This window comes from Panthera leo, chromosome A3 (assembly GCF_018350215.1).
Source record: "Panthera leo isolate Ple1 chromosome A3, P.leo_Ple1_pat1.1, whole genome shotgun sequence".
NCBI lineage: Eukaryota > Metazoa > Chordata > Mammalia > Carnivora > Felidae > Panthera > Panthera leo.
In genome coordinates, this window is record NC_056681.1 from 41,269,015 (window position 1) to 41,282,924 (window position 13,910).

The 13,910-nt window shown below is 38.7% G+C and overlaps 1 protein-coding gene across 1 annotated transcript in view; it reads left to right on the top strand.

Moving 5' to 3' along the window:
• MACROD2 (mono-ADP ribosylhydrolase 2) overlaps window positions 1-11,165 on the top strand; it is a 2,023,701-nt gene extending 2,012,536 nt beyond the window's left edge. The window contains exons 17-19 of the mRNA XM_042931649.1: window positions 1,933-2,010; window positions 5,140-5,208; window positions 11,092-11,165. Coding sequence (XP_042787583.1) covers window positions 1,933-2,010; window positions 5,140-5,201 — 140 coding nt within the window. The 3' untranslated portion in view covers window positions 5,202-5,208; window positions 11,092-11,165. The remainder of the gene's footprint in view (window positions 1-1,932; window positions 2,011-5,139; window positions 5,209-11,091) is intronic.
• The last annotated feature ends 2,745 nt before the right edge of the window (window positions 11,166-13,910 follow it).

Genomic DNA, 13,910 nt, shown 5'->3' on the forward strand with positions numbered 1-13,910 from the left:
TAGATATTAAAGATATTAACCCTTTGTCTGTGGTAAAAGGTATGAACATTTTCCTCAGTTTATAATATTTTTCTTCTAAACATTTCTTATGGTATTTTTTCCATACAAAAGTTTATTATGTTTATATAATGTCAAATGTTTTCATTTTTTTCCTTATTCTATTTTGAAGCATAATTAACCAAGATTTCCTACTCCCAGGCTTAGAGAGATCCATCAGTGATTTCTTCTGTAATTGTGCCTAAAGGCATGTGTTGATGAGAAATTGAGAATGGCCCACTTTCCAGAATTGGTGGAGTTAGAGAGGATATGATATGGTTTGAAGTCTAGTTGGAAGGTTCCAGTTTTGTTTTCCTTTTCCCGACCTCATCCTCAGGAGCAAATGAAAACAAGTGACAGGCACAGTTACTTCCATATTGAAGGCTTGGGATCTATCAGTCATTTTTTAGTTCTGTTATCCTTTTCCCGACTCCTCTCATCTACCTTCATTTCATGAATGTTACTTCTACATTGACATCTCCCAAATATCCACATGTCTATTCACAGTTCTCTTCCTCAGGACTGGATGCAAAAGCTTGTTTGGCATCTCTCCTTATATGACCCTGCACTTCAGACTTCAAATCTAAAATGGCTTTCTTCACCTTCCCCCACTCTGCTTGTCTTGTATGTCTTCAAGTACTAACCTACCTACCACCCATCCACCAAGGCTCAGAGATTGGTCACCTTTGAATCATACTTCATGATTGTCAGCTTCAGCAAATCATTACCAAGAGCGTAGGTTCTATCCTTGAAGATTCCTTCCTTTGAAGAGACTATAAACTGGACCTTTAACATCCTTGGTTCATCCTCACCAACAGGCACACCAAATTTAACATACCCTGAGCTCAATAAGTACTCATGTAATGAAAATGAATTCAACCTTCTGATTTAAAAAAGTATTTTAGGGGCACCTGGGTGGCTCAGTCGGTTAAGCATTCGACTTCAGCTCAGGTCATGATCTCGCGGTTTGTGAGTTTGAGCCCCGCGTGGGGCTCTGTGCTGACAGCCTGGAGCCTGCTTCAGATTCTGTGCCTCCCCCTCTCTCTGTCCCTCCCATGCTCATGTTCTGTCTCTCTCTCTCAATAATAAATAAACATCAAAAATTTTTTAAGTATTTAAATAATATCGATTTCCAGACCTTTATCTGTATCTTCATTTCTAAATGCTATTGGTCTTCAAGTTGTGAAAACATAATAGACATTTAACTAAGATGTAAGATATTCTTGTCCTTCGGACTATCTGTCAAATTCTCACAGTAAGAAAAAACAATCCACTTACTAGTATATTTAAGCATGTTATATAGCTTCAGCCACAGCTGAATGGATGCACACCCTCTGAAGCTGTGCAAAATAGAGATCAATCATAACAAAAATTAGCTAAAGACTTGATTCTCAGCACTTCAAAATGGCAGCATCTGAGAATGTCTCCTAGGAAAGCATCTAAGTCATTCATTTTGTGTTTAAAAAAAAAAACCTCACTGCCAAGAGAATAAATCTTTCAGCTTTCAGGCATGCCTAAGGCAAAACAGGTTTTTTTTCCCCCCTTTTCAAAGGTTAAGCTGTATAAATTCATACACACACACACATTTCCCTAAATTTAAATTGTAGGTTGTTCTGATTAAACCAAGTTTCCCTGCTTTCATGCTATCGGATTTTTAATTTGAGAAATTGTGTTATGTATGTATGCGATTATCTCACAAATTAAAGAGAATTTAGATGACAGCACTAAAGAATTCAAGCAACTCAACCCACTATTTCCTCCCTTAACCTTTTCCGCAAAAGAAGTTGAATCCCAGGAGTATTTTTAAATTTAAGAGGGCAATGGAGGGTGACAGAACAATTGGCAGTCAGGCTATTCTAATTCTCTATTAATTGAGGACTATCTTCTTTCTTTCAGCTCAAGACGAGGACACACCTAGAGTTCCTGTGCAAAACGAAGGCTCTGGCTACACAGAAAACTCTCTGAGTCCTGATGGTAAAGTTCTGAGCTGTTTGAGCACATGCAAACTACAAATCTGACACATTTTCTGTGTGTAATCTAGGATTAAGGGAGCTATCTATTCTGTGAAGCAACATATTCAGTTAGAACAAGGTAAAGTTCAAAAACCTTGTTCTACTAGGAACTAATAAAATTGGGAGACTTAAAAAAAAAAAAAAAAAAACACTGATGCTAGCTGCTTTAGAACAGTATGTGCCTCAGTTTAATCATAGCCCATAATACGGAAGCCATAGTGGATAATTCCAAGGGTGAACTGTACCGAAGTACAGCTGGTGAACTGTATGGGAATATCCCTTACTTCCATAAAGAGTACTTTTCCGAAGTTATCCCTGTTCTACAGGGATTCAGGGGAGCCCCGGCTTGAGTTTGGGCCAAGGTTATCTTGGACCTTCATCACCTTACCTCACTGTATTATTTCAGATGGCTTGGCCAAAAGCGTAGTAAATCTTTAAAAGCACCTTAGAAATCAGTTTACAAAAAATATTTCTTTATTCACGTCTCATTTTGAAGGCATCTAAATACTCTGAACCTCAGGAATATTAATATATCCTTGCCCCTGTACAACGATGCTGGGAACACTTTGAAATATTACTTGCATTAGAAAAACAATTATTTGGGAATATATGATTTAATAAATATTTGATTCCACTGGCCTACAGAGCTTAGGAGAACCAAAATTGGTTGATGATCAACCGTTTATATATATCTTGCTATTTGGGTTCTTTTAGCCAAAGGAAAAAAGCAAATTGCTTTGAGCTGATAAAGACCTTGGGAAAAATTCAGCCACTGGTAGAAATTACTTAGTGGTTTTAAATACAGTTTTCTACACTAGGTATTACACCCAATAGAAGCTTTTCATCACCTGAATTTCCTCCCTTAATTATAAGCCCTTCCATATAAACTGAGTTTTTTTTTTTTTTTTTTTTTTTTTGTTTTTTTTTTTGTTTGTTTTTTTTCCACTCATAGGTACGAATTACCTAGGAGAATGTTTTTCAACTTCAGATGCATTAAAGACTACCACAAGTTAGTCATGCTCAGTTGAATGAAACCCGCCACAGCCTGGTTGTGACATTATAGACATGGTTCTTTACTAGTTCTTTATAAAACATGTTCTGAAAAATAGCAGGCCCATACAATGCTCATTGAATAAAAGGGAAAGAAATGTGAGAAATACTAAGCTTTAGTCCTCACTTAGAGATTCGTCATGCATATTACAGGCTCTCAGAAGGCTCAGCTGTAAAGAGGTGTATTAACATTGCTTTTCCCAAACTTATTTGATCACGGGATGCTTTTTATATTAACATTTGTTAATAGGTTTTGGAACCAGTGACCCTTGGGTTGGAGGAAGAAACAGAGAAAGAATGTTCTCCTATATTTTATGCGGCACACTACCTCACTAAGATGGGCAACCTTACAATAATTTTGTAGACCAGGATAGAAAGTACGTGTATTATTCTCCTCATATCAGTAACATTGCTGCATCTGGCCAGTTTATACCTGGGGTTTAGAGTAAGCTCACACATCATGAGAGACCCAAGATAGTTTGCAGGTGGAACAGAGACCCACTTTTAAAACCTTCCTCCTTAAGAAAGAGCTGGGTAGTATGCCCTTCAATGTCATTTCCTCTTTCATGCCTCCTTGGAGTGTGAAAAGCAGCATCTGCCACTGCTTTAATTTAATCAAGTTTTCCTGTTTGAGAAAAAGAGCTTTGGATTGTTGATTTATTGTGCCAGTAAATGAAGACTACCTGAACGAGAACAAACAGAGGTTACTTATTCAGCTAAGTATAGTCGGCTGTTATCACTGGTGTTGGTCGACTCAAAGGCAGGCAGGGAGGGGCGCCTGGGTGGCGCAGTCGGTTAAGCGTCCGACTTCAGCCAGGTCACGATCTCGCGGTCTGTGAGTTCGAGCCCCGCGTCAGGCTCTGGGCTGATGGCTCGGAGCCTGGAGCCTGTTTCCAATTCTGTGTGTTTCCCTCTCTCTCTGCCCCTCCCCCGCTCATGCTCTGTCTCTCTCTGTCCCAAAAATAAATAAAAAAAAAATTAAAAAAAAAAAAAAAAAGGCAGGGAAGTGGAAAATCTTTATTGTTAACAAAAGAGAAGGTTCCAAGCATCCTCTGACTGGAGGTGGTTGGCATGGGGAAGCTGGATTTGGGCTGCCTAGAACTGGGTGATTGGTTGGCCTTCCCTGTATGGTCCTTCGTTGGAATATTGGCCCAGAATATGGTGGAGCTGGCAGTCACTGTCAAGTCCTGACCATTCTAAGCTGATTGCTACAGAGGCTGTGGTTGGATTGCCCAGGCTGGTTGCTGCAGAGGTTTTTAGTCAGTTATATTGTTACATACGGTCTGGCCACTGTCCATTTGTATATTGTCTCTCCGTTTATAATATGGGCTTTGATGCTTTAAAAATATCCATCTAATTAAACCTACTCACCCTTGAAATTTTCCAGAGCGACTGCTATGCCTCCCTGCTCTGGAATACTTCTGGACAATGGCTTTGATTATGCATTCAGATTTTATGCAAATGTTCGCAGAACAATGCACACAGTAATGTAAAAGCACACATTTTACCATTGCTGTGTGGTCTGGTCAGATGTTCTGCTTTTCTGTTGCATGGTATCCACTGCTGCTGCACCCACTGGCCAAGTTACAGGGTCTGTTTCGAAATTCACACTTGAAAACATAGCAAACCAAACAGGCCTACTGACATTGCCATTTTAGAGACAGCTGCTCACCTCTCTGCATGTCAATGATCTGTTTTGCTTTGTTTTCTTTTTCTTTTCTTAGACATCTATTAAGGCCTTTGAATTTACCTCAGGATGGTAATAAATACACCCAAAATGGCAACCCAAAAATCTGGTATAAAATGACAGCTCAGCTTCTACAGTTCAGTAAGAGGCAATTCTGCCCTCCTTGGCCCCTGCCAGTAAAAATCTAAAACCCCCAAATCTAAAAATCCAAATCTGGAATGAGTGAAAAAGGAACTGAAAAGAGGTACAAGACACGAGATCAGGAATGTAACGACTCACAGACCATTGTAATGTGTTCAAAAGATTTGGGTTTAATCAATATTTAACCTTTTTTGTTTTCCTTTCTGGTTACAGTTGAAATGAATAGTCAGGTTGACAGTGTAAATGACCCAACAGAGAGTCAGCAAGAAGATTAACTGATAGGTAAGTTGCCCCTGTAGTGGGATTTTCAATTGATTAAACCAGCCATGGGAAGTGTTTGTAAATGGTATATTGGATTTCCCTCGGTTCTGCCAAGTCCCACAGTGTGGCTCAGGCTATACTTTAAAAATCTTTACACCAAATAACACAGTGGAAGGAGCAAGGATAACCCCTTAAAACTCACCATGCTTTGAGGGAAATAAGCCACAACGTAGTCAAATATTCAGTTCCCTGCTTTTCTGAGTTTTGACAACAAGAAAAAAATGTTTCCATCCATCTAACCTCCTGGCCTCCCAGAGGGATCAAGTTATTTCAGCAACCCCTAGCTGATTCTGAAGCGTAGCTTTTCCAGAAGCTACCTGCTGAGTTGTTTTTAACAACTAACACCAAATAATAGTTTTTAAACGTAACACTAAATATCTCTCTCTGGAGAATGTGGAAAGGCACTTGAGTGTGTTTGGGCAGAAAGAAGCCTGCCTTGTGTCCTATCTTGTCACACCACTACCTGTGGACCTGTATGTCTACACGGGGTTTGTTGAGTTGAATGAGCCTTGGGGAACTCCCCAAGAAAATCATAGTCCTTGGGGCACCTGGGTGGCTCAGTCGGTTGAGCCTCCGACTTCGGCTTAGGTCACGATCTCACGGTTCATGAGTTCGAGCCCTGCATCGGGCTCCGTGTTGACAGCTCAGAGCCTGGAGCCTGCTTCGGATTCTGTGTCTTCCTCTCTCTCTGACCCTCCCCCATTCATGCTCTGTCTGTGTCTGTCTCAAAAATAAATAAACATTAAAAAAAAAAAGAGAGAGAATCATAGTCCAGAGCAGTTCATGTTTAGGAGTTATTCCAAACCACCATTCTAAATCTCTCATCAGAGAGTGAAATTTATCTAAAATGATGAGTAGTCTGTAACCCTTTTCCATATCTTGAGGGCTGGTGAGAAGAATTAAAGAAGTCAATCTCGCTATTCTGATTCCTAGCTGAAAATAGTAACTGTGAAAAAAACCCTATGAAATAGATGAATTGTGGGTCATCCAGTGTAAGACACAATTGTGTTCACACCATTGCCTCTTAGCACCTTCCTGCACTCCCTGGCCTCTTCTCGGTGGGCCTCTACACTCACCCAGAAGACCATGTTGCTCCAGACTTGAGTTCCAACATCACAGTAGAATAAAGCTTGAGAATATATGAAAGTAGGCACCTGTCCTTCCCATCGTGGTCTTGAACATCATTTAAAACTAAATATAATAGCATTTGTGTAATACATACAAATGTAGTACCTATACATGTATAGTATAGCACTGCTAAAAAATTAAAACTCATACAAATATGGTCTTATAAACATTTCTCCTTTTTTTAAACCTTGTTCATGTATTTAAAATTATCCTGTTAGGTTGAAGAAATGATACAGTAAAGAAGTTTCCATTAAAAAGTAATGAAGTGAGGCTAAGCCTGAACAATTTAAATGCAGGTTCCTCAGTGTTGCCTTACCTTTCACCCTTTTATTACCAACAAACTATAAACTTCTTTCTAGAATTTTTCTTACAGACACTATTATTTTCCTGTGTGATCAATATCTAAATAAATTATCCAGATCAATGTTTTCCTTGGTTAATGTCAAAATATTTTCTTTGACCATGAACATGAATCAATCTCTTTACCCAAAAGAGTAAGTTGTCAAAACTTAAAGTTCAATATTAGTTTAAGGAAACTCAATTCCAGGAAGGAGAAGTGACTTACACAGGGTCACTTGGATGATCAATGGAAGTTCAGATACTCCCAGGACAGTTATTTGATGACACCATAGTGCTCCCTAAACAGTAGAGAGTTTCTGAACACAGTTGTCACAGAGAACAGTATGATCTGAGGAACTTCAGTAATTCCCACAGAAATATTTAGACAGCTGAATTTGTAGAGGTTATGTGGTAGTTCAAAAGAAAGAAGGGACTTTTAGTTCTGTGTATCATACATTCAGGAAATGGAAGAAATACAGTGAAATCAAATTAGAATTACAGAGTTCCAAGATATGATGCAAGAATATTTTAGTGTTGTGTAATTTATAATTGTAAAGAATCAGGAGTATCATAAATGGGAATAGGGGAATGACTCAGCAAATCAATAGAACACTTTGCCAAATAAAAATAAGTTTTAAACAGATATTTGAGGTCATGGAAAGGTGGTTAAAGAATCTGAACCTTTGGTTCTAGAGAAACATGGCAGGCTGAGTTTGGCAGCTACCTAGTTGCATTTTAAGAGGCCCTGTAACTTCCATGTTTACACTCTCAGAATGCTTGCTCTTGGAACCCAACCATCCTGTAAGAAACTCAAACACTACTATAGAAGGACAAAGGCCCCAGGGAGGAAGATTCTAGAACTGAGGGCCATTTTGGGTGTTCTGACCCCAATGGAGACCACCTGGAACAGATAAACTGCCCAGCTGAGCCAAGACCAGACTATAGAACATTGAAAAATAACAAACCATGATGTTTTAGCCACTAAGTTTTGGGGTGACTTGTTATGTAGCAACAGGCAACTGGAAAGGTGAGGTGATGCAGAGTGTCTCCTAATACAAATGTTTAGAAATGAGAAATAAATTATAACAAAAAATGTTTAAATACCTAGCTAGCTCAACTGACATGAAAACAAAGGTGCCAGATATAAAGAGGAATTTGAAATCCAAAGCTGTAATGTGGTAAGCTGAAGACACAGTAGCCCTAAGGGCTACAGTTTGGTTGTTGATGTAGAAATAGGCCCTATGGCTAGACCCTTGCTTACTAATGTCCACCTAGGACCTTGAGCCACTCAGGGTAAGAAGTTATAACTGATAACTCTACCTAAATAAACCTGGGATTTCCAGCTCAAGAAGTTAACAAGGAGACCTGTGTCAGCCCAAGGGTGCCATGAGGGGAAGGAAAAAGGTTCCTGTGACAAGTAGAAAACACAAATGCACCATGAATTTGAAACACAAATTTATGCCATCAAAAGTCATACAGAAATACACAGACTGAGAATTAATTTAATAGTTGATTATAGACAGTACCACCCCTGCTGTCAATAACACATTGAAATGTGCAACTATCACTTGGAATTCCTACAAAGGAAAAAAAATTCTCGGATGATGAATTCACAATTTGACGTCTTACAAAACACACAAGGAAATGACCTACCATGAATGAGAGTCAGTGGGGAAACTTAAAGGATGATTAGTGCTGTGATAATTTTAGAGTAGAGAATTCTGAAGATTTTATAAAATAAGTACACTTAAATGACAAAAAAAAAAGATAAAAAGCAGATATAAAACTGTAAGAAAAGAGCAGTGCTCTGAAAAAATAAGAACCATTTGAAAAAGCAAATAGACATATGGCAATGTGAATGACACATAAAGAGACATGAAGGCTGGAAGGAGAGGGGCCAAGATGTTTGTGCTCAAAACATGTTCTAAAAGGAGAGAGTAGATAGTATCTGAAAGATAATGGCTGAGGATTTATCAGAATTGACAAAAGTCATGAGTTTTAAGTTCAAAGAAGAATAATAAGTTGCAAGCAGGACGTATTTAAAATAAACCCACAAATAGGCATTGCACAACAGCAGAGAACAAGGAGAAAAAACGTGAAACAACTACAGGGAAAGGAGAGTTAACCTATAAAGAAATAAGTATGGTATGGCCAGCAGGCTTCCCCACATCAAGAATTTAATTCAGAAGATAGTGGAATAATTCTGAGTTTTCAAAACACGGATAAAAATAATTGTCAGTGTGCAGTTCTCTCCTAGTTCCACTATCACTTAAGAAGATAGTAACTGCCATTTTTAGGAAGAAAGGAAAAGTTTGCTACTCACATACTCTATCTCTAAAAGCTACTAACAGATGCATAACAGTGAGAAGAAAACTAAGCCCAGAGGAAAGATGAAGGTGAAGGAAACAATTGTAAGCCAAGGAGAATGGTAAACACAAAGGCATAATCAAAGTATATATTGACCATACATTTATAATAATAATCAGTGGGTGGCTAAAAACAGGGCAAAACAAAATTACTGTTTATGTGCATTTTATTTTTTTTTAATTTTGGGGTGCCTGGGTGGCTCAGTTGGTTAAGTGTCTAACTTCAGCTCAGGCCCTAATCTCACAGTCCATGGGTTCGAGCCCCACGTCGGGCTCTGTGCTGACAGCTCAGAGCCTGGAGCCTGCTTCGGATTCTGTGTCTCTCTCTGTCTCCACAGCTACCCCACTCATGCTCTGTCTCACTCCATCTGTCAAAAATAAATAAATGTTAAAAAAATATTTAAATTTTTTTTTTATTTGACAGAGAGAGAAAGAGGGAAAGAAAGTGCGAGTGAGGGAGAGGGGAAAAGGGAGAGAGAGAGAAAGAGAGGTAGAGAGAGAAAAGGAGAGAGAGACAGAGAAGGAGAGAGAGAGAGAGAGAGAGAATCCCAAGCAGGCTTCATGCCCAGTGCAGAGCCCAATGCAAGGCTCAATCCCATGACCTTGGGCTTATGACCTGAACTGAAACCAAGAGTCAGATGCTCAACCCACTGAGCCATCCAGGTGCCCATGTACATTTTATAATACACAAAGTAATACTATATACCCTCTATTATGTGTGTATTTGTGAGTATATATTTGTGTAAAAGTATAAAAATGTGAAAGTTGATTCACAATGAAACTAGGATTTGGTAATCTCTGGGAAGGAAGAGAAATATTTTTAACTTATCTATAAATTACATTAATTTATCTATAAATAATTTACCTGCATCTTTTATTTTTGAAAAGTAAAGATTGCAAGGAAATTTGAAAAATATTAGCATATATTAAATATGGATAGGGAATACATACTAGGTATGTTATACCGTTTATAAGTTTCTTTACATTTGCAATTTTCATTTTTTAAAATTAAAATATATAATTGTGTATATATGTATTAGAGAGATATAGAAAAATACTATAAGGAAATACTCCACAATATTAACCAAAAAAGTTATCCATGGAGGAATGATACAGGATTTTTTCTTCTCATTTACTTTTGGCTATTTTAAATACCATATGCCACAAGCATTATATTGCTTTCATTTACACATACACACCTAAAAGGATACTTTTTTACAGATTCATAGGACACCAGATAGAAAATCAACTCAGAGATCATCTGCTGCAGTTCCGTACAGAGACATAGTAATTTACAGTGATAGAAATCAGATCAATTGTTGGTTCGAGCAGGGGTGGGATTAATAGTTGGAAAGGGTACTTTTGGGGTGACGGGAATGTTTTATATCTTGATAGTGGTGTAGGTTAAATGTATGTGTTTTGCAAAACAGGTCGAAGTATGCTTAAGATCTGTGCATTTCCTATATGTGGGTTATACCTCACCTTTTTAAAATCTGAAAATGTAAAGAATATCAACGCTTCTAAGGCACAGTATCTTCTTAGAGTTCTCTCTCAGGTGGGGGACACAGCAGAGACTTAGTAAGATCTCAAAGTGGTAGTATAGCCATCAATAACTTTTGCAAATCTGCATTAAGTACATTGTTACTATTATTTATCTATGGAACCCTGGAAATAAGAGCATATGAATGGACCCAAGAAAGGAGGACACAGCAATGCAAGATTAGGTCTTTCAAAGACTACTTTGAAGACTTGAGTTAATCGTCCCCATCAGCGGAACCAAGTCATGAATGTGGCATACATTTATTAGCAGTGATTTATATGCTCTTTAAAGATACTGTGTGCCAGCAATCACAGCTCAGATATCCAAAGCTCTTTGATAGTCCAAGATATTCCTAGGCTTGTTTGAGGGGTGAGAAACATTTAAATGACTGTGTTAAAAAGACATTCCCTGCTAAGTCTATGAAATCTATTATCTTTAATCTAACAAATGGTTTCTCCTTGTCTTTGGCAGGGGCACAAGATGAAGCAAAGGAACAAAGAAATGGAAGTAAATCACAGTCCTCAGCATCGCAGGCCTCTCCTGGCCCTGGTGGGGGGGGGGGGGGGGGGGGGGGGGGGGGTGGGGGGGGTGGGTGTAGGAAGACAGTAGTGCTAGCTGTGGAGGAGGGAGGTGTGGGCAGGGCACGTCCCAGGGAAGGGCCTAGAATCCTTTGCTCTAATTTCTCCAGCTGCATTTTGTTCTGTTCACCTGCAGAAAAAGAAAGAAAAAAAAAAAAAAAAAGAAAAAAAGAAAAAGAAAAAAAAAGTTTCCTTTAATTTAGTGACGGGACCCATGTTAATGCATCTTTCAGGCGCTATCCCTGTAATTTCTGTTTTTTCTCTCATGACCTTTCCCAGGGTCACAGTTGCACAGTGTAACCCTCACATGTGTATCCTGGCCCCTGTCTGCTTTCTTGATTATTTCACAAAGCTGGTCAATACTGTGGTTTCTTCAAAGAAAGAGAAGATGATTGATAAACAGTAAGCTAAATTTCAGGTGTCGTCGAGCCCGATATCAGAATAATCCACAGACAAAGGAGGCAGGGTAGAAAATGGGCAAAATGCTCAGAAATCACTTGGAAAAGGGTCAGGGCGATGAATTGAAAATGATATTTTATTCAGGGATTCCCAAGATACAATTCTGTTCCATGTGGTTAATGAGGAATGTGGAAGCAGGATTTAATCCACAGCAGAGTGCAGAGACATAACAACAAAGGCAGACCCTGGCAGCCATCAGAGTCTTTTCCTTAGTAGCCAGGATAGCAGGTCCATGCTTTGACCCTGACTTTCAGCAAGGCTCACCTAGGTCATGAGGTCTTTATTGTGTGCTTCAACATAGAGCCCACTACTGAGACTCTTTGTGACACGGTTGTAAGGGTTGACACTTTTCTAAGTGTTTCAGTTAAGAGAAAGGGCTCCTGCGTTCAGAACCCAAATGTATGCCAATAAATATTAAAAGTCCTACTTGAAATTTCTCCTTCTATATATGCTTTTCATAAAAGAACTTCTTGTCTTTACCCAAGGTTTGACTGCCCGCAGAAAGATGCTCATTGAAGTCAGAGGCAGTTTGAGGTCTTGCTTGCAGTTCTGGCTTACTTCTAAATGGTCTGGTTTGTTCATGCCAAATCCAAAACTACTTTGATGGCCCATCCCCTCTCCCAGAAATCCCTCAATTATGGCCGTGAAGGGGAACAGCAGTATCAATAAGGCAAGATTCCTGGGGTACAGTGGGCACAAGGGATGAGGAGCCCAGGAGGAAATCAGAAGTTGTCACAAATGTCTATCCCAGAGCCAACATGCATAGCGACCCTCATGAGGCAAAATGGCCTGCTTCCAATAGCCTTCCTGGGTTCTAAGAACAATCTATTTTTTTTCTGAGGAAACTAATATAACTTCTCGCACATCTTCTTAAATTCATCCTCCTTATAAGATCTTTAAAATTCTAAGATATACATAGAGAGAAAGGGAGAAAAGTAATGGATCAAATTGAATATTTCTAAAATAAAAGGGTGTTCTGTTTTCTAAATATTCCATGGAGTTCTTCAGTTTTGATCTTTCCTCTATGGAAAATTTGCCTTCTTATCTTTCTATCAATTTTCTTTTGGCCTTTCTGAATTTGTTGTGCATTTGGATGGCTTATTTGGTATATTGGGATAATTAGCAAGTTATATTTCTGCATATGTAACATGTTCTAACATCCTGTATTTTTAAAAACGGAGCTGCTTATCAGCCTAGCAGGAATAATATTTAAGGGACCTCATAATTTTGGAACGTGGCTATTTCTCCCTCTGCCATTATTCTACAGTTTGATATGGAAATATATATGCCCCCTACTGCCATTAGACATAGCTTTCTAGAAAAGCAAGGAAAAGTCCCATTTTAAGTAATCCAAGAAATGAAGCCATATGAATACTGATAGTTTCTATATTTCATGTTATCTTTATAACTTAATTGAAAGTCACCATAATTCTTGTAAAGGACTTGACAAGTGTGTATGCTAGGAGCGCATTGTCCTATGACTCAAATGTTAGTGCTACTCATATTCAGTAATGAGTTATGACTGAAAACAGAATGAAGGAGACAAGAGGGATGGGGACTTCTCAATGGACAAAGATAAAAGCGACTTAATGTCCCTGTTAGGAACAGTGGAGATTGAAATTATTTCAGTCGGAGTGTTCTCTTTATCATCAGTGACAGCCATTTTATTCATTCATTTTTAAATGTGAGTTGGGTAGGAGGCAGTTGAGTTCTCTGCCTGAAGACTGCAGGAAAAGGAAAGTAATCTTTGAGAAGGAAACTAAGAGAATGAGGAGTAAATATCATCAGCCCCACTCCTGAATTTGTTTCAACTTTATCTTCTGATTGTGTTTCCATCTTTGCCTCGTTATGCCCTTTGGTTGCTATTTGGCTATAAGATTTTACACTTTAAAACAATGAAGTTACTTTCCATTTCAATAGTAAAATATTAAAAAATTTAGCTGTTGGCCAGATCGAAGACACCTCAACACAGGGAACCTTTTTTTCGCTGGTGCTGTCATTGAACAGGCTATACAATGGAAAATTCAAAAGGCTGGTTGATTCTCCTGCACATGAACCCTGGGTGTAAATTTCCAGCCACACTTCCACCAGGTTATGTGTCATGATGAGTTACAGGAGGGAGAGGGGGAGAAAAATAGCCCCATATTAGTCGTGTTTGCATATAGAGGATCAAAGTGGGCTTTCAACATAATATAGGTATCCCTGCCTTTTTGAAATCACATTATCCACTTTGCTTTTATGAAAGGCCTACAT